The sequence below is a fragment of the Furipterus horrens genome, unplaced genomic scaffold, assembly GCF_987537825.1.
Source record: "Furipterus horrens unplaced genomic scaffold, mFurHor1.1.pri manual_scaffold_16, whole genome shotgun sequence".
Taxonomy (NCBI): domain Eukaryota; kingdom Metazoa; phylum Chordata; class Mammalia; order Chiroptera; family Furipteridae; genus Furipterus; species Furipterus horrens.
This window is the reverse complement of record NW_028327186.1, coordinates 9,569,174-9,594,529: the sequence shown is the minus strand read 5'-3', so window position 1 is coordinate 9,594,529 and position 25,356 is coordinate 9,569,174. Positions and strand designations below refer to the sequence as shown.

Below are 25,356 nucleotides of genomic sequence, written 5' to 3'. Positions count from 1 at the left end.
AAAACCAGAATCCTGTGCCTCGATGTACCCCAGCATGCGTTACATAAAGGTCTAAAGCTGGCCTTGGCTAATGCCGTTCGCTCCTCTGAGGAGACGAGGCTTGCTTGAGCTTGCTTTCTCTGAGCTGCCCCCGGTGAGCTGAGTTCCTGCAGGGGAGCAGCAGAGCGAGCCGAGGGGGTCCCCAGACACCCGTGGGTGCATTGGGAACAGACATTCTGAGGAGGGAGAAAGATCTTCTGAAAGAAGGGTGGGAGAGCGTGGGGTGAGAGCCGACCTTGGGACATGGGTTGATTTCTCCTCGTGGAAGTGGGACGGGGCCCCACGTGGAGGAATGGTGGGGTGGACTCATGCAGCGGGCGCAGGGGGCAGGGAATGACCATCCATCCGTCTGCTGTACCTAGTCTGTGCATTGATGCACGAAGTTTATGAGGAAGAAGCCTGGGGATTTGGGCCAAATTATCAGAGCTCTCTCTTAGTCAGAACTGAGAGTAAAGACTGGGAACTAAGACTAAGGACAACCCTGAAGGCACCGATACTGCAGCTGATAGGTATTGAGCACCTACTGTGTGGCCTTACGCTGTTCTGAGCACTTAATACCTCTTACCTCATTTAAAGATACCACAGCTCCATGTAATAGGCGCTTTTTAAAATCCCCACTTTCCAGGTGAGGAAACTGAGGCTCAGAGAGATGAAGCCATCAGGGAGGATCACGGCGGGGGGATTAGTGGGCAGCTGGGAGGAGGAACCGGCATGTTCCTCTGAGCACCCTAACAGCCATTTGGTCACTCGGTGTGCCTCACAGGCACCCCTGTCCGCACATCATTTCATGGAATCCTCATGACACGTCAGCGAGGTGGACATTTTCTCGTTTTACTCGTGAGGACACCGAGGTTAGTGAGTTGTGAAACGCTGCCTCCCGAGGTGTGTCGGATGCGAGGCCCCCCGGTCCTGCTGCTCCAAAGCCACGCTCCTCCTTCCTCCCCTTGTCCTAATGCTGGGGTTGACTTCCCAGAGGCCCCCCTTCTTGTTCTTTCTTTGTTTTGTATTCGTTTTTGTGTTTGGATGTGTGGTTGCCTCTGACGAGACAGGCCTCATAAGGCCGTTCCTCCTTCCCTTTCTCCAGGGGCTCCGTTTCCTGTTGGGGCCACGGTGGCTGGTAGTTGGGGGGTGTGGCCCATGGTCAGCCCTCCGGGGGCTCGCCCTGTAGTTGTCATAGGCACCTCTGCCTCCTGGCCTCACGACTCTGTGTGAAGCTGCAGCCCCATGGCTCCACGGGCCCTGCAGGCTGTCTTGGCCCAGAGCTCCAGAGCTGGACGGACCAGCCTTGAACACATCAAGCTTTGTGTTTGATGCCACCAGACAGACTTGGGGGCCAGAGACAGATGCCAGGGATGAGAAGCCGAGGCTGCAGGAGACGGGCCACGGGGGAGACTGAGATGCAGAGGGAGCCCCTTGTGTGGCCACTGTGAGTGAGAGTTTGTCACCCTCACGTTGCAAAGGAAGCACCCAAGCCAGGAGAGGTGGAGGAAGCGGAGCCGGGCAGATTGTTGGAGGGACAGATTCCCGGTCGGAGCCTGAGCTTCATCTCTCAGCACCTAACTTCTCAGCTGCAGATGCTCTCCTCGGGGAGTCTTTGCTCTTTGCTCTTGGCCCGGGCAGTCAGTGCTGAATGAGAGCCAGAGGGGTCCTCTCACCACAGGAAGGGCCGGCGCGGCGTGGGGACGAGGAACTGGTGCGCGGGGTCGGGCTCGTGGTGCCGGTGAACGTCTGAGCTCGCGGGTGGAGCTCCGCGAGGCAGCACCTGGGGGCAGGGACGCGTCTGAACTTTTTTAGCCTCCTTCGCTGAGCTTGTGTCGGGGAACGTGAGCTGGAAGTCGCCCCAGAACAGAAAGTGCTCAGCTGATCCTTTCTTCACTGCTTCCAGCAGTGCTGGGCGTCTTGTTTATTTACCCGCCGTGGTGGGAACATGGTGTCTCCATCCTCGACCGCTGCCTCTAGCCTAAGGGGGCACACGTCCCCTGGAGTGGAGACCCGCGGCTGGCTGGGCCTCGTCTGACGCACACCACAGAGGCGCTTTGTCAGGAGCCTTGAGTGCCGGGGACTGAGGGTCGGGGTGTGGGCCTCAGCTGTCCTGGTTCAGTGTGACCCCGATTCGGGGGCCAGTCCTGGAGCCAGGGTGCAAATAAGGCGGCTCTTTGGAGCTTTCTGGATCCCCTCCCATTCTCAGTCATCTTCCCCTTCTTTTTAGTACTCCCTCAGCTTTCCTCTTCCTCCCTCTTTGGAGGGCTGTCTGTGCTCAAGGCTCTAGCCGTGCTTCAGAGGGAGTTCCCACCCATCCATCCATCCATCCATGCGTCCAGTATTTGGTGAGGACCTGCTGTGTTTTGGGCCCTGCACTGGGCCCGTTGTACAGACTCAGGAATACACGGGTGGGCCTTTGGCTTGAGAAGCTGCCAGCACCCTCCAGAGCCCCTTTGCAACACCACCAAATTCTGAAAATACTGGGGGGAGCCCCAGTCCAGCGAGAGGAGCCCCGGGAAGGGCCACGGGCCGGCCAGCAGAAGCTGCCGGTTCCTAGGCAGTCCCAAGTCTGCCTCCCCCGGGACAGTGACAGTGACCAATGGCACTGGGGTGCATTCAGCCTTTAATCCTTTTTCGCCCCATTGTGACCCCCATTTAGTTAGGGCCTGGGGAAAAATTCTAAAGCCTAGACCTCCAAGCTCTGCAGAGTTCTCCCGTTGGCTTTCTAGCCTTGGAAATGTCTTGTCTTACACAACCCTGGACCTGAACCCAGGACGTCCTCTTGTGTTCAGGGCCTGGAAGTCAGGCAGCGTGCTTGGCAAGCGGGGTTCCTGGTTCCGCTTAGCCACGCTCTGCGCTCTGTCCAGGTGGCGACGTGGCTGGGTTGGCTTCAGACCACTACAAAGGGTCTGCAGCTGTCCAGGGGGCACACTTACCTGGTCACGCTCTCATGCAGTGCCGAAGGGGAGATTCGTTCCACTCGCCACGCGGAGTGGTGAGGTGGGACGCAGCCAGTGGGGCCGTGAGGAGGCGGGAGGGCGGGCAAGGTGCCTGCCCCTGGCGGAGGTGGGGTCCTGCCCTCTCTGCGGGCTCCTTCCCCTCCGAGCCTCAGGCTGGCCCTCTGCCTCCCTCCTGCCCTTCAGAAACCCGCAGTCGGAGCTCTGAGAATGTTATTCTTTTCCATTTAAAGACATTCCATTTCATGTGTAATTAAATGTGTGGAATTGAATTAATGTTTTCTTCTGAGCGTTTTTGGCAGCCTGAGACCCTAGGGTCTGGCTAGTGTAAAGAAAACACACCCTTCTGAGAGACCCTCCCTTCCTCTCCCTGCTCCCTCTTCCTCTCTTCTCTGCCAGGAAGCTCCCTCCTCCTGCATTCACAGTCGTCCCCAGGGCTCACCTTGGAACGCGAGGGCCTCCGAAGCTGTCCAGACCCCCTGTCCTCCTGCTGGTGCCAGGGTCTTGAATTTTCATCTTCTGGTACCATCCTCGTCCCCAGAAGGCTTCCTTTCTACTCTCGTTTAGCTCAGGTGGTGGTGACTGAGGGCAGCAGGAAGTTCTGTGGGAAATGAGTTTCTGTCCTTACGCGGTAGGTGGCCTTGGGGTCCCCCAAGTGCTGCTGCAGTTCAGGGAGCAGCGCCTCTCTCCAGGGTGGGAGATGCCATGCGCGGGGCACTGTTGTGAAGGATGACGGGGTGATGCCCTCCGCTCATGCCAGGCTTTAGAGTCCGGGGCCCTCCCTACCATCTGGATGGCCTTGGGCAAATTACTTTATGACCTTGAACTTCAGCTTCCTCATCCTGGGAAGCCTGCAGGGCGCTTAGCACAGGGCTCAGGGAAGTGCTCACTCAGCAGTGGCTGTTTTTATTGTTAATAAGGGCACCGGGGGACAATGATAAGGTAACAGAGACACAGAGTGACACAGAGTGAATGGGGGGAGGTCTGGGACCGCACAGGCACTGGGTGTCACAGTGGGTCGGGGGAGCGGGGACACGGTGGTTAGGAGAGCCTGTTGGGGTCAGGGGACAGAGCCGCTGGCGGCCCTCAGGGGTGCAGCAGGGCCTGCGTCTGCGTCCCTTAGGTGAGTGCGCTGACTCTCGGGGACTGACTTTGCTGCCTGGCACTCAGCAGAGTCCGATTCGCCGTTATTTATAATCACCGACACTGTGAAGCCTGGCTGTTCTCTGCCGATCAATAGCCGTCTTCAGTGGCAGTTGTCTCTGTCTCTGACGTCTTTATTCCATTGTCTGGCCAGTGTCCTCCCACGGCCTATTTTGAACTTGGAGGGAGGAGAGGAGGGTGGGCATCGTGGCAGCAGGCTGAGCGACCACAGGGAACATCACCACCCTACTGCAGTTTCTCCCAAGCCGCTGTTTTGTTCGCAGGCATATTTATTTCTTAGTACAAGTGAGAATATTGCAGAAGGGAAGGAAAACTACCTTTGTGAAATGTCTGCTGTGTTTCAGATATTTCCGAATATTTCTATGATCTGAAAATTTAAAATCCACCCCCTTAGCCGCTCTGCCAAGCAGATGCTCACGTTCCCGTTCTGCAGCTAAGGAGCCAGAGTCGGGGGACAGGCGCAGGGTCGGGGCTCAGAGGCAGACCTGTCTGTTTCCCCAGGGCCCCACTCCTTCGGGAGTACCGTTCTGTGGGGGTTGTGCCTCCGCTTCATCCCTGGCCAGCAGGATTGAGTAAGGTGTGCCTGATGCACCCCCTTTTTCTAAGAACAGAGAAGTGAGGCTGATAGTGGTCACTTGTGTCTCTGGCCATGTCTGTCTGTCTGTCCAGTGGGTCGACCTGTGCAGGTCACAGGAGGTGCGTCAGAAAACCGCCTCTTCCTCTTGGGAACAGAGGCGGGACAAGGGGATGAGCTCAGCCTGCCCTCTGACCTCTCAGGACGCTGCGGTCTTCTGTACAGAGGCGGCTGGGGACATCTTGGGTCAGTGATGCTGCCCTGGGTCCCACTTGCTCCAGGCCTGGAAGACCTTCCAGAACTGAACCCCGCACATACAGAATAACCATCTTGGCCCTCGGTACAGGGGACAGTTTGTGGAGCAGTAACCGAATCGCAGAAGGTCTCGCTGTGTTCGCCTGGTGAGCCAGGTGTCCCGTGGCGACGGGACGCTCTCCCGTGGCTTCCCCTGGTGCAACTCCGTCAGCGGCTTTCCTGAAGAGGGGACTTAGGGAAAAGCCAGGCCAGAACGTGACAGAAGCCCTTTTCATCTCCCAAAGATGCCTCCCCACTGTCTGCGGGCCCCTTTCTCTCTCCAGGAGCCCCTCGTTGCTGGACGTAGGGCGGTCTTCCCACGCCTGGGGCTGTGTACCACCCCCCCCCCGCTGCCAGTGTCCGGGGCGTCTGAGCTTTGTGACCCAAACTCGGCTGGGCGGGCCAGCCGGGCAGTCAAAGGAGACGGATGCCCTCCCCTCCCAGGGAAATCCATCACTTTCTGGTGTGTGGGTCAGAGGTCTTCACCAGGCACAGCTCTGAGCGGCACCACGTGCGCTAAAAATAAGCACAGAGAGAGGCCCACGTAGACGAGGGGCCGTCAGAAATAGGAGTGGCTCACCCCAGTCACTCCCCAGGGCCTTTCCTCCCACACTCTTCCCCACCCATGCCCTCCTCCGAGGGCCTCCCGCAAAGGGAGGGGGAGCTCCTGCCCTCCCTCGGGAAGACGCTGCTCTAGGGTCCCAGGATGAGCAGGTGAGGGAGGTTGGGCAGGAGGAGGAGAAGGGAAGATGGAGGGTTGAGCTGCTGTGGGTCACGGCGTCTTGCAGGCCACAAAGCAGGGAAGACACAGGACAGGCAGCCATGCGTAATGGGAAGAACTCGGGCTCAGAGCCATAGAAAGAGGAGGAGCCCTTCCGGAGCCCTGATTTAGCCCCAGGAACTCTGGAAAGTTACCCCTGCCTCCATTTTTCATCTGGAAAAGGAGTCCAATGACACCTGTCACGAGAACTGAAAATCGAGCGTATAGCAGGACTGGGCACAAATCAAGTCCTTTCACCAAACTGCTTCCTCCGTTGGGTCAGGGAGAGCAGCTGCCCCGACCGGGGTCTGGGGTCTGGGGTCTGGGGTCTTGTTGGTACATGGGGCTGTCCACACGGAAGTGGCCTGCCTCGTGCGTTTGTCCCGTATCCAGTCTCTCTGCCACGGCACCTGGTTACCTCACGGAGCTCCTTGTTCCCACGGCCCAAGGGAAGTTCTGCCCTGGGAGGATCTGTGGCAGAATGGGGTCTGTTTTCATTGTCTGTTCCTTCTGCTGCCCTCCCTCAGCTCTCAGCAGCCCCCGCATGGACCAGGGTCAGGTGCTGCTCTCCAGACACTGCTCTGCAGACAGCTGGCGTGGGCCCAGGTGCTTTATTCTGAGCCGCCGGGCGCTTCCGCGTCTCCGAGAAAGACCCATTTGCAGATTTGGGGAAGACACGGGTCCCCGGGAGGCTTCTGCTTCGTGCTAGCAGAGAGCGGACAGCTTTCTCGTTCACTGTTAGCTCACGCACCCTCTCCTGCAGCGCCCGGGTGGCGGGGGGCGGGGAGGCAGTAACCAAAGCCTGTAGCCACACCCCTCTGTCCCTGTCACCTGTCTCCCTGCCGCTCACGGGAACAATCCGCCACGGTCCCCTGTCTTCAGCTGTCACTTTTTGGCAAGGTCATTCGGGACAGCCCTCCTTCCTGGCTCTGCTGTGCTCTTCCTGCTGTTAACACAGCATTCTGGGTGCGCTCCTGCCTGCTGAGCAGCGAAGGGAAAGGGCAGTGAGTAACCTCTGGCTCACCAGCCCGCCCCTCACACGGCTCCTTCCTAGCGTTCCCCCCGAGTAGGTGGGATGGCCGAGGTCACCTCCTCGCTGCCTCCCGCAGACAGACTGTCATTAGGCTGCTCCCTTAGCCGAGCTGTGGCGGCCCTGCCTGTGCACCGGCCCCGGTGCCGGGCAGCCTCTCTGTGGACGTTGCCTTCGGGGTCTCACTGGTCTTTCCCGCAGAGGAGGGCTTGCCAGGGCGAGGCTCCCCCCAAGCAGTTGTGGCTACCTCTCAGCAGCCCCTCTCACAATCCTGACTTTGTGTCTGGGGTGTTGCAGCCGTTGCTGCAGGAGCCAGTGTGTGTCCCTGCGTGTGCATGTGTGTGCGTGTGTCTGCCTTTAGTTCCTCCCAGGCACTGGGCCACACCCGTCCTGTGGACGTCTCATTTACTGTCCCCAAGAACCAGCAGGTCAGGTACTGGTGTTAATCCCATTTCACAGGCGAGGAGATCGAGGCTCTGGGGTGAAAGAACTCTCTCAAGCTCAGAAAAGCTGGCAGAGAGGTGGAGCCAGAATTCAAACTCGATTCTTAAATGCCCTAGAGACCTAACTACTCAGACTGCAGGCTGTAGACCAAACGCACCCGGGCATCACCTGGGAGTTTGTTGGAAATACAGCCTCTCAGGCCCGGAGCCAGGACCTGCCCGGGGCCTGGGGCCGCCGGTGCCCACCAGCCGCGCAGACGGCCGTGCCCTCTCCCCGCAACCGCAGCGAAGCACCCCGGCAGCCCCGCGTTAGCCGGCAGAGGCGGGGTGCCTGTTGGGCGCGCCTGAGATCCCATCCCGTTCCGACCACAGTGAGAAGCAGGTTTCAGGCCCGAGCTGGGGAGCTGGGTTTGCCCCTCCTGCCGAGAACTCAGCAGCAGCACTCCCTGCCCCAGCCCCCTGTGCTCCCCTGTCCCCCAGGGCCTCTGAGGAGGGCGACACTGACGGGGCTGCTCTCTCTGTCCCCTCCCGCAGACGTGCAGCACATCAAGCGCAGGGACATCGTGCTGAAGCGAGAGCTGGGCGAGGGAGCCTTTGGGAAGGTCTTCCTGGCCGAGTGCTACAACCTCAGCCCGACCAAGGACAAGATGCTGGTGGCCGTGAAGGTAAATCCCGGGGCGTGTGGGCCCCAGGAAGGCAGGCGTGGCTGGGGCCGAGGGCGGGAAAGGAGAGGCTCCGTCCTTCTGGTGAGAACTGGCTTTGTCGGATGCCATCGGGCCTTTGCTTCAAGGTCAGTGAAGTGTCCTTGGGACCAAAACCAACGTCCTCTGGCTCCAAAGGTCAGGAGCTGTCGCACAGCACCTAAGGGGGCTGTGCCTGAGGTGCAGCTGGAGAAGCAGCTTTGCCTGGGAAAGGCCTTGGTTTTATTCTGGAGCCCCTGGGCTTCTTCCCGTCCCTGCCTTGCCCTCCCCCCTCCTCAGGGACCCTGCAGGAGCTGCTCCAGGGCAGCAGACGTCACTGGGAACAGGAGACAGGGCGGGGTCTGGGGTACGGAGCACAGGGAGACGGGTGAGCGGAGGTGGGGAATGCCCTGAGATACCGGCCCTGGGATGGGTGCAGGCGCAGACCCCACAGAGCATCGTGCCTGAGGGTAACTGCCCCCGGCAGCTGCAGGACGGGCCGCTGGCCACAGGGCTCTCCTGCTGCTGAGCCAGCTGTGCACACTTGCAGCTGGGGCTGAGTCGCGGGGGGCGGTACGGAAGGGCCTGGGCCCATGCCACACTTCCTCCAGCAGTGACCAGCTTCGCCTGTACATCAGTGCTGGGCCAGTCTTCCACTGTGGTTGGTACACACAAGAGTCGGGTAACCTCACTGAGGCACCCACGGGTCTCGGGAGCCCTGCCCCTGAGCGTGGTGGCCTCTGTGGGTACAGGGAGCACAAGGCTGAGGGCTGGAGGCAGGAGGTGCGTGCTCACGAGGACCCTCACTCAGACCTCAGACGGTCCTGTCCTGAGCACTGAGGGCTCTGACCGCAGGCCCCCCGTGGTGACGTGTCTCTGTTCACCGCGCTGTGTCTGCAGCTCAGCCGTCCCCTGAGTCAGGACCTCCATCCCTGCAGGCAGTGCTGTGTGGTCATAGGCACAGCATGGGGATCAGGGACCCAGCCTTGCCGCCGGTTTAGCTGTGTGGCCCTTTGCAAGACCTTTAACCTCTTTGGGCCTCAGTTTCCTTGTCGCTGTAATAGGAAACAGAATATCTTCTCCTTAAATTCTGGTGGTAAAATGACACATCAAATCCACAGGACACTGCTTGGAACATAGTAAATGCTCAATAAAGAGTAGTTGCTTTGTGCTTTTATCTCTTACTCTTGATGCTGGTATTATTGAATGTGCTTGGACAGGGCAGGGGACTGCCAGGCTTGCACTGACCACCTGGAATCGTGGCTGCCGAGCTTTTTCTATAAAAAGCCAGTAGTAGACATCTTAGGCCTCGAGGGCCATACAGCCTACGTAAACCAGTGGCCATGGCTGCTTTCCAGGCATTTTTTTTTTTTTTTTAACAAAAATAGGCATTGTCTGCCTCTTAGGAATAAATAAGGAACTAGCATATTGCCCCCATGAAAGGGTAATGATGATTATTGTTGGATATCCTGAGAATAAACTTGCTCTGTGGGCCTCCATAGGCATGGGATGGGCAGATGAGCGAGGGTGTCTTTAAATGGCTTGCACCAGGGATGTGGGAAAGTGTCTCCTTTTGTCCCTAAACTTAGCTTCCGCACTGTCCTGAATCCTAATTTGTTGGATGACATGAATCCACTGGGCGTTCCAGCCTCCATCTGGGAACTGGTGAATGAACTGAACATTTTTGTGCTTTGAGCAGGAAGTGAAATGATGGTCTGAAGCCCTGGGAAATGTTTCCCGCTGAGCGGCCCGGCGTCAAGGGGCAGTACCCAGGGTGGGTCGTGCAGAACATGTGTTTCTGTTTTCAGCCTTTCAAAGGGTTTCCTTCTCCTTGGGCCTGGGAACCCTGAGGGGATGAGTGCTCTGGGAGTTCGCACCCCCGGCTGCCCAGGGTACCCGCCCAGCCAGCAGCCCCTGGAAAAGCCTCTCGTCGCTTCTGGAGAACAGATGAGAAACACGGTTCCTGCCTCTCCATCCCCTTTAGAGTTTACTCCTCTCACGGGCCCCTTCCCTAGAGTTTGTGTGCACGTCGATGCAGGGTCGTTGTGGACTATTGGGAAACACACTGAAGTACAACCCCAAATTAGGTTTTCCCGAAACTGTGCTTTTAAATCAACAGGCAAGAGTTTTTGCTCCACAGTTGCGGTGGTGGAAACACAGAGCTGACGCTGCAGCCTCTGTTCTGAAGATGCTTGTGTTCTGTCGGGGAGACGGGGGAGTAACTGGGCAAGGCAGAGCGTAACTGGGTGTGTGTCGTGTGAGAGTGACGTTAGGTCATGTGGCTGAGGTGTGTAATTGGTGCTGCCACTTTTAGATAGTCACTTGACTAGCAATATGCATGCTTAAAAGATCTCAAAAGAGCCTCCCCTACGAGCCACATAGCTGATAAGAATATGAGAAAGGTTTCCAGCCTAATTAATTGTGAGAAAAACGTCAGTTGCACTATAATGAGATGCCACTGAACACCAAGCAGAATGGCTAAATAGCAATGACAATACCAAGTGCTGACAGGGACGTGGAGCAACTAGAGCTTATGCTCTGCTGGTGGGACTGTAAAATGGTAGAACTGTTTTTGAGAGATAGTTTGGTATTCTAGAACATTAGTACTTTGTGACCCAGGGCTTCCCCTTCTAGGCCTGTACCCAATAAGCATCTATCTGCCTGTCTGTCTGTATCCAGCCAGCCAGCCAGCCTCATCTGTCTATCAAGCAATATGGCTAAGAACATTTGTAAAGCATTATTTATAATAGTGCAACCCTGGAAAGTGTCCATAATGAGTACAGTGTATTCGTACAGTGGGAAGTTACTCAATGAGGAGAACTACAGCTACGTGCCACAATGTGGAAGAATTACAAAAGCCCCCACATCGAATGAGAAGAGACAGATTTGGAAATATAGATAATGCTGTGTGCATGATTCCATTACTTCAAGTTTAAAAAAGATAAAACTGAACTCTAGTGTTTAGGGATTTTTATGTAAGTAGTAAAAACTATTTTGAAAAAGCAAAGACGTGAGTTCTGTAAGTCAGGACAGTGGTTACCTTTAGGGGAGGGAGGGCATACTAGGGGGGATGGCGTGGGGGAGGGGCACTTCAGGGGGATTGACTATATTTTATTTCTTATGTACATTGAGGATATATTGGTATTAGCATTGTGTTAACTCAGTGTGCTGTAAAAGATCTTTCTTTTAAGGATTTATAATATTCTTAAAAATATGCTAAACTAATTCATTCCACAAGTATTTCTTGAGCACCTACTATGTGCTTGACACTGTATGGGGATAGAAGAGTAAGGGAGACGCAGAGGCCTGAGTAGCTCATGTCTCAGAGCCAAGGGCTCATTAGAACCCAGAAGGGACATTTAAAGAGGAGGAAGCAATGATGGTGGAGGGGATGGCTGCATCTGACAGAGAATGATCAATTGGGTGCTCAGAATGTCCCAGGACCTGTGACAAGTGATGTGTGCAGATCAGTGTTCTGTTCTCACAGCAAGTCCCAGAGCTCAGCACGGTCCCGTCCCCGTTGTACAGAAGAGGACACTGAGCCGCAGAGAGACAGGCTAGTGATTCACGCAAGGCCCCGCAGCTGGCCCGTGGTGCAGTCAGAGTCACAGCTAGGCAGCCCCTGTCCTTCACAGACCGGGGAGTGAGGCCCTCGTCACTGTCATTCCTGTTCCCCCGTCTTTCCAGGCTCTGCTCCGCTGAACCTCAGATTCTTCCACTTCATGAGTCTTCCTGCAGTTTTCATCCAGCACAGAGTTTGTCTCATCTGTGGACTCCTTGTTTTTACCTCAACGACTATATAATTTATTTCCAAGATGCCTAATCGGGTCTTAATTTTATTGTTATCTTAATTTCATTTCTCCCTCTTTTTGCTGAATACCTTCTTGGTTTTTAAAATAATTTTTTTTTCACTCTCTTTGAGCATTTACTTATTTTTAACGTGTTTATCAGCCTATTCCTTAAAAAGAATTAGCTTTATTTGCAGGAAATTTCATGTTCTGGTTATTGATCATTTTAATTATTCAGATTTAGCATTATATTTTTTCCAGTATGTCAGAACCTCAGCTTTAGGTGCCTTTTATTTGGAGAATTGTTTTGCCTTTGTTTTGGGTGTCCATGACTTCAGGTTTCAGTTACTTTAAGTTTGAGTAGGAACTTAAAACGGTTGTGCAACAACCTGAGTGCAGAATGTCATGTTTTTACTGTCTTCCATTAAAAATAAAATAGGTTTTCTTCCATTCTTAGTACTTTTCAACCACTGGCCTTTACCAAGTCTTTCCAAAGTATTCATTCTGGGTTCCATAGTAACAGCTGACTCTTTGCAATTATATAGTTCATTGGTTTTCGTGACATCTCATTACAGTCAGTGATGACATTAACAGACTTAACTGTCGTAAATGAACGTGGGAACAACCCCAGCAGACTCTCTGTGAGCTCCTCCGTGGAGCAGAGGACTGTCCCTGGGAGTTCAGGGTCTGCTGGGCCCCAGTCAGCGTGTTCCTAGGAGGAGGAACGTAGTTAATCTGACTGGTCATGTGGGTCCACCGCGGGTTGAGAGTTTTTCTGGCTGAAACTCTCCCCACAATTAAAAAAAAGAAGGAAACGAGAAATGAAAGCCGCCGACTCCCTGGGCTGCAGGAGATGGGGATGCTAAGTGACCCTGAGGAGCTGGGAGCTGTTGAGAAATCTGAGTGTTCTTGCCACCTAGACAGCTTCCCTCCCATCTGACCCAACGGCCCTCGAAACCTAGAGCTTGGGGTGGGCGGGGAGCTGATGCACAGAGGGGAAGATCACCAGAAAGGGCAGAGTCCTCTGACTTTTAGGGGAGAGCAGCAGACAAAGGGGGCACGTGCCAGCCCCCCTGTTTGTTCCTGGAGCCTGTTTGAAGGACTGCGGAGACCGCTTGGCAGGGCCCGTCTCCCTGGACCTTCCATCCCCCATCTGGTGACTCACTTTGAAGTTGCCCGTGGAAGGGGACTCCATGGAGCGGGGCACGGGGGTGTCCGGGCTGATTTTCCTCCTCCGTCCTCTCCTCTGGTTGTCCCTGTCCCAGTTGTGTCAGTCTCTGGGAACTGGGGCCGCTGGCAGCCCATTTGCTGCACACGACCCATTGCCAGTGACGTGAGCTCTTCAGGTCTGACCCAGGAGCTGGAAGTCCCGCCGTGAAGGCAGGAAACGAGTGTGGGAAGACCACGGCCTCATCTCCTGGGTGCCTTGCGGGGTAGGATGCCAGCCTTAGGGACGTGGCGGGCGCTGCTGGAGTGCTGAGAACGGAAATCTCCAGTGGCTGCCTCTGGCATCCAGGACCGTGTGAGGGAGTGATTTACAGAGCTGGAGAGAGGCCATTTGGCTGGCCCCAAATTTGATCTACTTTCCCCTCTCATAAATCCAGCGTTCACATAAATCTTTGCCTTCTCCCATCCTACCCATGCTGGGTTCCTTTTCTTCCCCCCCTAGTTCTACATGAAAATAAATAAATCACTGGCGGTCATCTGATACCCACGCCCCAGCACACGGAGTTCAGGGCTGCAGCCGGGAGCCAGGTCACCGAGAGGCACCCGCGGCCTCCTTGTGCATGTCTTTGCTCTGGTTGTTGGTGGACGCACAGCAGCCTGTTCCTTCAGGACAGGGTAGCTTCCCTGAGAAGGCACCCCCAGCCGCAGTTCATTCTCCGCAGCAGCACCCCCATGGGCGCCCTGTGCAGGGCCCCTGGGATGTGCTCACTCTTCTGCTCTGGTCTCACCGTCCCCCTCTGGTGCTGGAAGATCTGCATTTACACCTGACCCTCCTCCATTTATCTTCCGGGGCCCTGGGGCAGGCGGCCTGGTGTGGCGCTTCCTCCTCACACAGGGTCTTCCACTCCCACAGGGGCCGAGTGCTGACATTGTGGTGGCCACCAGGTGCCCAGCTTGCCATTCTGCCCTGGGACTTTGTGGTCCTCAACCTGGTCCTGAGGATCCTAAGTCTACCGCCCAGTAACTGTCTTTGGAAGCCAGAGTGTTACAGAACCCCACCACTGCTGTTCTGGGGTTCAGTGGGGTTCAGTTACCCGCCGCTGAGAAGCATGACTCCCAGTGCAAGGGTTTGGTGAAAAAGGAAAGGGGTTGTTTATTTAAAGGTTGTACAGATTTAGAATAATGGCAGATTTCTGCTGCTAAGTCCCACTTCCTTAAAAAACCACCCAAGAATACATCGTCCTGCCTCCCTTTGCCAAACCAGGTCAGTTTCAGAATAGGCCACTCAGAGGTACCAGCTTTCGGAAGAGCAGACGCCCGCAGCTCAGCACGCAGTCACAGTTCAGCTCCAAGCACCTCTCACGATCCCAGGGGGCTCGGCAGTCCCACGCAGCTCCGCCAGCGTCTTCTCCAAGCAGTCAAATCCGGGTGGCTGGGCATGTCCCCCCTCCTCCCACCCCCAGCCCTGCCCCTGCCATTCCCACTCATCTCGGAGGAGGCCCAGGGCTCTGACGTGAACAGAAGTCGAAGGCACTGGCTGGTGTCTAGGACACGGGTGTCTAGAAAGTTGGTTGCGGTTTCTGCAGGGGTGAAAGAGCTGAAGAAGGAGACGGCCTGGCTGCTGTGACCGAGCCTCGTGGCCTGTGCACCCTGATTAAAATCTTATTTGTTGGGAACCCGCAGGTCATGACGACGAGCACCAGGTTTCCTCCCAGGCAGGGGAAAGGGCAGATCCCTGTCCTGCGGTTGCTGAACGCCTTTGTCCTGCCTCGTTTCCAGGCCCTGAAGGACCCCACGCTGGCCGCGCGGAAGGATTTCCAGAGGGAGGCGGAGCTGCTCACCAACCTGCAGCACGAGCACATCGTCAAGTTCTACGGCGTGTGCGGCGACGGCGACCCCCTCATCATGGTCTTCGAGTACATGAAGCACGGGGACCTGAACAAGTTCCTGCGGTGAGCCGGGGCTTCCAGGGCGGGGAGGTTGCGGGCGCTGAGACCTGGAACCTGTGCCCTGGAACGGGCCCACGGGGGCCTGCCAGCCTGCAGCCCCGCCTCCAAGGTGCCAGGGCCACCCTCTCCCCACTGCTGCGAGCGGCCTTCCCCCTCGGTACCTCGCGCCCCTCAGTGCTGCAGGGTCCGGCTCGTGCCGTACGCTTGGATGAGGAAGAGGAAGGCGCAGCGCACAGACTCACCAGGAGGCAGAGACGGTTGGAAGGAAGGGCAGATCCCTCTTGGATAAACTCAGAGCTGTGCTATCTAGTGTAGTACCCACACGTGGCCGTTTGAATTTAAATGTGTATTACCGAGGGGTAGATCACATTAAAAGTTCCCTCCCTCAGTCTCACCAGCCGCGTTTTGAATACTCAGGAGCCACATGTGCTGCCGCATAGGGCTGGGCCGCACAGAACACGTCTGTTGTCACAGAGCTCTGTCGGATCGCGCTTTTCTAGAAAGGCGGGATTTGTTATAAGAAAGGTTTTCCCAACCTTGGGGCCAGATTGTCCGGATTTTGAGAGGCTCTTGATGGAGCTGGTAAGGGACTGGAACCCCAGCCAGAAGTTCCCCAGAGAAGACCGTGTCTCCATTAGACTAGAGTTAGCACCTCCCTGCTTCCAAGTGGTGCCCGATGGAGGGGGCAGCCGTGTGTGGGGCTCTGGGGACTTCCGGGTCCCAGGAAGCAGGCCGAACGCTCAGGCCCTGGACTCTTAGCCTTCTGAACAGTGTTGAATTCCGTGTGGAGAGTGAGATTTCCCGCGTTCACACGCAGGTTGTAGAAGACTTATCTAACACGTTCACCAAAAACCGATGCGATCTGCTTGAAGTGGGGCATTCCGACAGCTCACTGGGCCTGGAAAGAGGGAACACAAAAATGACGGATATGACAGGGCAAGGTATTAGGACAACAAATGTGGGGCCTTGATCTGGGGTGGAAAGAGTGTTGGGGCTCCCCAGGGCTCTGCTTTAGGGTCTCTTCATTGGGCCCTAGCCAATCAGAGTCTTGGTGGGTGGGGCCCAGGAGCTGATTAACAAGCCCTCTGTCTGGCTTCTTCTGCTCCGTGTCACCCCCGTGGTCACTCTGGGACGTCTGGGACTTTAGCCAGGTGATCTGATCATTTTGTGCCTCAGTTTTCTTATCTCGAAATTGAGGTGGGGAGGTGAAGTGAATTGATATACATGGTATTTAAGATACTTAGAGCAATGCATGGAACCAAGTAAGAGCCATGTAAGAGTTAGTTGTTGTTCTGTTAATTATTTTGTATTAGACCTCTAGAACCTGGGAAAGCCTGGGTGTAATTAAACAGTCTGAAAGAGCAGGTTTAGTCCCTGACGCAGCAGACCAGTGATGTTCACCCGCTGTGCTGCAAGAATGTTTAAAACATGCAATACCTGACTATTTAGTCAGGGCCACGGACCTCTTTTTGTTTAGACGTCAGATTTTTAAAAATGACAACAGCCAACACAGCAATAGCTGTCTGCTGTGAATGAATCAAAATTATACCTGTTTTTGTCAGATCGGCAAAAAAATATATTACTTAGTGTGCCACAGAGTTTTATTAATTAGTTTACGTGTGCTGTGAGATGACAAAGGCTGACAGTCCCTGCACTGGAGCCTGTCAGCTCTCATCTCGGCTGGGGACCTGGCTGCAGTTTTCACCCATATCCACACTCACGTAGTCTCTTTGGGGGTGGACGGAAATGGGCCCTGGGTAGGCCGAGAAGGGAGACTGCGTTCATTTCTGTGGTGCCTTCCGGAGCGCCGGGAAGCAAGGCCTTTCCCTGTCGGCTCCTGAATTCTCTCTGCGCCCTCTCTCCCCCTCCCTCCCACAGGGCCCATGGGCCAGACGCCATGATCCTCGTGGACGGGCAGCCCCGCCAGGCGAAAGGCGAGCTGGGGCTGTCCCAGATGCTCCACATCGCTAGCCAGATTGCCTCGGGCATGGTCTACCTGGCCTCCCAACACTTCGTGCACCGGGACCTGGCCACCAGGAACTGCCTGGTGGGCGCCAACCTGCTGGTGAAGATTGGGGACTTTGGCATGTCCAGGGACGTCTACAGCACGGACTACTACAGGGTAAGGGGGCTTTTCACCTGCAGGGCCCCGTGGCGGGCCTAGCGCCTTGCTCACATGTCTTGTCGTTGTCCATTAACCCTGTTACTCCGGGACACACACACGCAGCTGTGCCTGCACATGCACGCGGTGACTCCCCTGAGCCGCTCCTGCACCTTGGCGTCTTGTTTATTCTTCTCTGTATAGCTCATGTCTCCCTCCCTCTTGGATACTTAACTCAGCTGTGCCCTTCCATTGCAGTGACCTGTGCATTCTGTTCTCATTTGCATCTGTAACAAATACTCATTCTTCGTGAAAAATGAAGATATATGTATATATATCCGTCCCTAAATGCACATCCAGGCAAACTCAACTTGGCGCTTTTTAGCGCCTTCCAGCTCAGTCCCCACTCCACCCGCACCCACGACACACTGGGTTCTCTGAAATTACCTGCTGGCCGTGTAGGATTGCTTTCAAAGGTAACTTCGGTGAGAAGCCAGAGCCCAAAGTAAAGTAGCAGAAATGGTCCATGTGTTGCTGAGCATAGTTATGCAGATGGCTGAGGACAGGTGAGGGAAGAAAGCGTGTGTCATTGCCGGGGCTGGGGAGAACAAGCTTCCCGACCGGGAGAGGAGACACGTTCCATTTTCCGTCACGTGGTTGTCAGTTCACATTAACAGGTGTCCTATTTTGCTCCCAGGATTTTTTCCCTTTGTCTCTGGGAGTTGTTTTCCTAGGGCCCATTGAGTGGTCCTGACAGTGCTGCTGTTGCCAGGGAAAGAGTGCTGGGCATGGATGCCATCTAACTGGAAAGGGGTGGGCTCATAGGTGCAACGTGAGATACAGAGACAGAGTAACTTCTGCAGACTCATTGGAAGGCAGACGCCTCAAAGTTACGGAAAATGTACATTGGGGCTGTTGACTGGGCCAGGACGGTGGGTATGCTGGGGGCGTGGCAGCCATTTGTCCCGTCCTCTTTGTGGGGAATGGATGATCATATTCTGAGGCAAAGAGCCCCCAGTTGTCATTTTGGCCTGCGCACGGCGCCCCAGCAGGCCGGGAGTGCGGGGCCCACAGCCGCAGAGCAGTTCTGTCTGAGTGCTCCTCCCGATGGCTTTGTCTGAACAGGGCGTTGGAACTGGTGGATCAGGACACTTCATTTTAGCCGTGGCCGAAAGAAAAACAGAATGTGTGAGAGCTGCCTTGGAGGGTGGGAAGGAATTTGGTCCTGGTACGAACAAAGGATGGCAGATGACAGAGCATCATGAGAGGGCGTGGGGCAGAGCAGACTGCACAGTGGGGGAAGGCCGTGTGTCTGCAGCACCTGCCCTGTCCAGCGTCCCCAGATGCTGACCAAGGAGCACGAAGCAGCCGTCGCCACAGACTGAGGGCCGGGGCGGACCTGCCGGGAAGTAATACAGCAGAGCCTTACTCCAACATCTAGACCAGCTTTTCTCAGTCATTTAAAGAGAGGCATTGGTATGGTGACTAAGGGCCCACAGGCCGTAGATTTCTCGAGTCTAGCTGGAGTGACACCATTTAATTGTGTTTGCAGTTTGTGTAGCGGGGTTTGCTGGCCTGTCTGGCTGAGCTCAGATTTGTATTGGTGCTGCTAAAAGCAAGGGATGGGTCGTTGTTTTTCTGCATGAGGAACACGCTTGATTATGCCAATCTGGTCTCTGCCGGCTTCACCAGGGGCTTGGGAAACAGTATCCGACCAGAATGCATGCAGACTCAGCTTTCAGACTTGCCTCAACAAGTGCACTTAATATTTCTTCATTCTGATTTCAGAGAGGAAAAACATATCGTATCTTCAAGGGACACTGCTGTGCCTTGCTTTAGCAAGTGTGTGCTGTGGCTCTGTACTCCGGTGAGAGCTACGAGGAGTAAATCCTCTCATTTCCGCGGGCACAGGGGCAGACTAGAATTCAAGGAGGGGAGAGTGAGGAGGAAACTGTCCACGCTCCAGGTGGCCACACTTCCTTTTTCACGCATTCTAAGGCAGGGGGAAGCGAGGCCAGCTGGCTTGAAAATGTGTCTTTGGTCCCCAGGAAGTATGACATGAAAATGGATAGCTGTTGCGGGAGGAGCACAGCACCCCTCTGGAAAGCAGCATGTTCCCCGGGTGGCGGGTGGATGTGACCCTGTCCCTCCTCGAGGAACAGCCTGTGTCTGCTCTTCATGGTCGGCTGCCCACCAGCTTCCGATGTGTGCACAGCCCCTCCCTCACCTGCCGTACTGCAGAGGCAGTGTGATGGGCCAGTGGTCACATCAGGAGTGAGCCTCACAGTCCTATTACGTGTACTGGAGGACATCGGGGTGAGGAGGGAGTTTGGTGTCGGGGCCTGACTTGACCGGTGCTCACATCCCGACACCCTCACTGGCAGCCGCGGGACCTCGATGCACTTTCCCTGACCTCCGTTTCGTCTTCCCACTTTAAAAATGAGGACAAATATAGCCTCTCAACAGTTATTTTGATGTTGAGCAGGTTAATTTGTGTTAAGAGCCTGGAGTATGCTACTTCTGCATAAATTATTGTTCATATTATCGTCCTTAGTCCCCTTCACACCCAAGGCAGGAGAAGCCCGGGGACAATCTTAGTTCCAGAGGGAATTCTTGAGTCAGAGAGAGGAATCTCTGACTGCTGGAAAATAAACTGGGATCACGCAGCAGGGCCTCCAAGGTGACCACCTCCGGAAAACTCCCTTCCCCAGGGTTCAGCTTAGACAGCAGTACAGTTGTCAGTACTCACCTGTAGTTCTGGTCAGTGTCACGTGGTCCTACCCGTGACCCTAAGAGCTAAGTCCGGGGATTTAGGAAGGACCGCTGTGTTCCCCACAGCAGCAGACGCTCTGGGGCAAAGCCGTGATGGATCAGGGAGCCGGAACACAGGCGGGTTCTCTGCGGGCTGACCCTGCACAGGCTTGCCGCCCTCTGCCACTGCGGGGTACCGAACGCTGACGTCTGCTGGACCAGGAGCTTGCTGGTTTCTGGTGCCTGTTCCAGCTAAATGCAGATAATTCAGGCAGGTGTGTGTGTGTGCGTGTCTCTGTACGCACCCGCCCAGTGCAGATTCCAGAGTGTGTATGGGGGGACAGGGGAGGAGTAGAGACAAACTCCTCCTTATGCTCTTCCTTTTTCATTTTTAATTTCTTAAAACAAACAGGCACCATCTGGCTCACGCATGAGCCGTATGCAAAATGACTTACAAAGGTGAGCCGCGTAGTTTCCTGTTACACGTTTCGAGAGAGAAGACAAGCATCTCTGCACTAGAGCCATGGGCTCTGTCTCCCTGAGACTAAGCCCAGTGAGGGGTACTGCCTCCTCCTGGGGGCCGTGGGCGTGGTGCTGTGAACCGGCTTTGCCAAGCATGTGCGCTGCCATCATACCTTTCTGAGAGCGTCAGGCGACTCTCAGAGATTGGAGTTCAAATCTGGAATTAAAGAAAGCTTCGAGAATCCAGAATAGGAGAGGCTGGGATTCCAGAAGAGCAGTGTTTCCAGGGGTTTTGCTTTGGAGGGTGGTGGTGTGTGGAGATCCAGGAGGAGTGGGATGGAGGGGTCCGTGCTCTGACCCTGCTTGTCCACAGGGCTGGGAGAGGACCTCTCAGTCCCCCTCCTGTCCTCTGCCCCCAGCACCAAGCCCGGGACCTGACAGACGCCCACTAAACATGTGAATGAGCGGCTGGATGAAGGCAGAATGGGGATTCGGAATGAGGCCGGGAGTAGGTTAGGCCGGACCGGGAGCAGCCTGCACAGGGAAACAGAGACCCACCCACACGGGTGTCACCTTTGGAGAGGATATGGGGAACCCACCGTCTCAGCAGCGTCTGGGATGATGTCTAGGGGAGGCTGGTGCCTGGGGTCTGAGTCGGGATGACTCAGAGTCAGAGTGGAGTCTCGTAGAGAATAGAGCCCAGTGTCTTGGAGATGAGGGGGAAAGGACGCCGAAATCCAGGCAGACGCACGGAGAGGGACAGCAGGCCCCAGTTCTAAGCTGGAGATTCTAGGTCATGGTTCCTGAAAACTCCTGGAAAAGGTGACAGCAGTAACCTGTAGGATGTGGGGATAATTTAGAGTAAGTTGATGTGGCTGAGAAACGGAGTGTAGCTGTGTCCCCATTGGACTGGAATGAGCTGCCACCGTGCAGGTAAAGAAAAGCCCCTCTGTCCCCTTTCTGTTCCACCAGACACCATCCATGTCTGGTGGGGTGTCAGGAGAGTCAGGACAGCTCGCTTTCTCTGCCGGAGCCTGGGTTAGGAGCCAGAGGAAGGCCCGCATCGCCTTAGCTTCCCAGTCCCTAAACCACATGTCTGTTCTCGTCCTCAGTTTGGGGAGAGGGTGCGGTGCTGCCCGGAGACGCGGCCACAGAGCAGACCTCCCGGCGGGCCGCAGGGCGTGGTGCCAGGCTGCACGCGTCCTGAGTGAATTTTGCAAAGCAACCTAAACGCTAAAACCTATTAAGCTGCACAGAGGGAGGTGTGGAGGGGAGATTAATGCCAATTATAGTATTACATTCTCATTTCCTTGATTAAAGCCGGAGGATCTGCACACTAATTACCTACAAAGAATCGACATTTTGGGATGCAGGTCTGCTGAGGGACAAGACTGCTGTCTCGGACACCTTAGCCCCCTCACCGCGCGGCGCCCGTGTTGTCAGTGACGGGCGTCACTTCCATCTGTGAAGTCTGGAGTTGGGGTTCTGGCTCTCTGGTCTCCGTGAGGTTTTACCTGCCCTGGGGCTCGGTTCCGTGTGTAATGACTAGTGAACAGAAGATTCGATCTCTTCAGGACAGAGACAGGGTCAAAGGCCAGTGTTCCAGCCCCCTTCACCCTCTGGATAAACTAAGGGAACAGCCCCCAGTTTTGAAATAGGCTCTTCCCACAATACCTAGGTCTAATTTAGTGATTACAGTTTGCTTTCTGCTCTTCCCTCTTCTTTCCTTTGAGATACTTAGGGTGATTGGCCAAATTCAGCATGGTGGCCAGAAGAATTACTGGGTAGACTTTCTTGATACTCTTTTCAATCGTGGGAATTACCTGGATTCTTCCATCCATCACAGTTCCTCCAGACCGTCAGCCTCTCTAGACCACATTACAGTTTGATTCTAATACAGCGGTAGGGGTGGGGACATCGACCCGCGACCCCTGCATTTATTCCATGAAGTGCAGGCGTGACTGGGGGGGGGGGGGAATCTGGTGGCCTGAGCTGTGGGACGTCCCAGCAGCCAGGTGGGAAGATGACCGGGAGAGGCTGACGTGCAAACATTTGGACTTGCGCAGTGGGTGGCGTGAAGGAGTCCCTTGGGGCATGTCCCCCGTAGGCTTAGGGACACTGGTCCCATCTTTGCGCATGGGCCCCTGACCACCTGTGACTGATGTGATGACTAGAATACAGGACTAGAAGCAGCAAGGCTGTGTTCAGTCCCTGCGGTGACTCCTGACACGGCACAGGTCTCTGTCTTGCCGTGGACCTGAGTTGGTCATGCACAAACCCTGTCCTGGCTTTCTTCTTCATTGTCTGAAGGCTTCACGTCTCTCACCGATGCTGTGGAAACTTGGTTAGAGTTGGAGGAATAGCCTGCAGTTTCATCTTTAACCACCTTGATGGCTATACTGTTCCTTTTCCTGGATGGGACTTGGAGGACTGGGTCCTGGTTCAGTCAGTCACTTATTTTGATGATACTGACTTGAGATCAGTGTTCTTGTCACAGTTCCTAAGATTGCATTAGATGCGTAGTTTTCCCACAGTTTTTTTTATTTTTTTTTTTTTAAGCAGTAAAACCTTTTCTTCAAGTGGAATCTTAAAAAATAGAGGTGGATAGATGGACAGATCACTGACAGAAAGACAGACAGACACAAAGCTGTTCCAGTTGAAGTGGAAGAACAGGAGCCATGGCATTTTGTCACCCCTTGCCTGCCCTCAGTCGTGGGGTTCCTGCAGCACTTTTATGGAGGGGCTTTCAAGGCCAAGGACCCTGTCAGCAGGCTCCGCAGGTAGGGCCTGGGGCAGCTGTTCTAGACATACGTAATAGTGACAGTGATGACAAGGACGGCGGCCGCCGGGAACCGCTGAACAAACAGCTCTGCTCTGGAACCCTGTCTGACTCTCATGCCTCTCTGTGGTTTGTTAGCGGGTCGTGTAAGGCCTCACACCCAAACCAGCTGAAGGAGAAATGCCCATTCCACTCGTGCGGATTGTGCGGCTTTGAGCTTTCCCGCCAGCCTCTCGGTGCTTTGCCTGGAGAGGAAGCAGGTCTTCTGCGACCTCCCGAGAGGTAAGGAGTCAGAGATCACTGGCCTCTATTTTATAGGTTAGCCTCGGGTAAGGATTGGTAATGTGTGTAAGACCTTGCGATGCGTTGATAGCAAAGGCGAGGGCGGAGCGTTTGTACAGCCTTGGGGCTGGCGGTCCCGTCAGTGCCTTTGCTCCGCCTCATCCATGCTGGCAGAGTTCCCCTTGTGCCGGGTCCCCTGGCCATTGGCACGGCACTTGTGCTGGGGGCCAGACTGAATTCTGTGCCCTTACTATGCACAAGGAAGAGTAAAGGAACAATCTGTATTCCCAACAAAATTAAATTTTCATAGGGAATGAAGATTCTTGGCTCTACGGTAAGAGAGAGGGATGCAAATCTTACAAAAGGGTACAAATCTCAGCCTAAGTAGAGGGCCACCACCTTAGGTCTTGATGGGTTGATTGACAGTGAGTTGAATTTTTGGAGGGTGTTCCTATCAGAGGGTTCGAATGAGCAAGGACATCACAGGGCTTGGAGGCCAGCACTCTGAGCGAATGATGTAGAGCATGTCACTCAGCGGCCAAAACCGAGGACACATGGGACATGCACGGGAGGAAATGTTTGAGGAGGCCGGGGGCCACTCATGGCAGCCCTTGAAAGGCCAGTGGTTCTGACTTGGGTGGTTCTGGGAGGTTTGTCCTCTGTTCTAGTGGAAGTGAGGCTGTGTGTGAGGACAAGTCCTCAGGCAGGGGCACGTGGGACAGACTGCTGAGGACCGGGGCCCAGGAGGCGAAGGCAGGCCGCGACAGCGGTCCCGGGAAGAGGCGGCGAGGCCCCATGCTGCCTTGTGGCCGTGGAGCGTGGCGGAGAAGCTGTCAGTCAGTGGGGCCTGGAAAGGTGAGCTGAAGGCCAGGGCCTGGGTGCTCAAAGCCTTTCCCGCGTGGAATCGTAACCACAAGAAGAGCAGTGAAATGGAAGGTCAGGATGGGTTTTGTACGAATGCATCTTTTAGGCCACCTAGTCCGTTCTGTGTCCCGAGAGTGTTCGAAACAGATGAACAAATGCCAAATCAGTCAGTCAAAAAAACAAAACAAAACAAAACAGAAAACCAAGAGGCTGGAAAGACTCTTAAATGTCATCTGTTTCACCCCTGTGGCCCCAGGCAGAATAGCATCAAAATCATCCTGGACAGATGGTTCGCGCTCTCTATTCTGTGCGTCTCCGGGGACTCCACAGCCCCCACCCCCCACCCCCGTTCCTTCCACCAGTGACAGAGGGAAGCCATTGCCGTCAGGAGATTTGTCTTTTCCTCTCTAATTTGTAACACCCTTTAGAAGTGGGAAGTTCTCAGGTATGTCTAGCTAGAGTGTCCCCAGCTGCAGGGTAAGTGTAGTTCACCTCTGTCCTTTGTGGAGAGAAACACAACTGATGCTCTGAGACAGACGTGCTAGCACTCTGGGCAACGCTGAGAGCGCTCGGTGGGCCCACGGTGGCCTTGTACCGATCAGAGGTAATTGGTTCTATTTTATTCCTGGGCTGTATCTTCACCGGTGGGGAAACACTGGAATAAAAACATCTCCCTTCCCTGCCCTGCCCCAGAATAATACCTTTTTCTGAAAGCAGTTTCCAGGGGGATCTCTTACACGTGGTTTCATCTCCCTGAAAATTTGAAATCTGGTTGTTCCTTCCCGTCAGGGATGGCGGTGCAGGCCTGGCATGGACGCTGCTGCGCTGAGCCCGCCTCCAGGGACACAGAGACGGAGGAAAGGGGGGCGATGCCCCACGGGAAACCCTCAAGAACCCGGGGCTTGTCTTTCCTGGAGCTCGTCTGCAGAGGGGAGGAGCGGGAAGTGTCGGGAGGCCGCCCTGGACTCTGTCGCCCGCCTCCCCGGCTCTGGCACCCAGAGGCCGTGCTACGCAGGCCCTGTTTGGGTTCCTCAAGCGGAAAAGGCCTTTCTTTTTCCCCAGGCAAACAGAATCTGCAACATAAAAAGATACATAAATTTCCATACAAATATCTCCCTTTCCAGCTGTAATTAAGATATTTGCATGTAAAGAGAAGGCCTGGTCCCTGACTTCCTCCTGGAAGGGAATTGTATTTCTTTCCTAATCCTCAAAGCCTAAACCCTTGATCTGTCTGTGTCTAAACTGGAGGCGGGGGCGGGGGCAGCCAGCGGCAGAGGCAGAGCGTTGGGT

General features: G+C 55.1%; 1 protein-coding gene across 1 annotated transcript in view; it reads left to right on the top strand.

Moving 5' to 3' along the window:
• LOC149992061 (NT-3 growth factor receptor) overlaps positions 1 to 25,356 on the top strand; it is a 133,306-nt gene that overhangs the window by 83,883 nt on the left and 24,067 nt on the right. Inside the window, exons 3-5 of the mRNA XM_090263827.1 lie at positions 7,778 to 7,908; positions 14,658 to 14,830; positions 16,706 to 16,949. Coding sequence (XP_090119953.1) covers positions 7,778 to 7,908; positions 14,658 to 14,830; positions 16,706 to 16,949 — 548 coding nt within the window. The remainder of the gene's footprint in view (positions 1 to 7,777; positions 7,909 to 14,657; positions 14,831 to 16,705; positions 16,950 to 25,356) is intronic.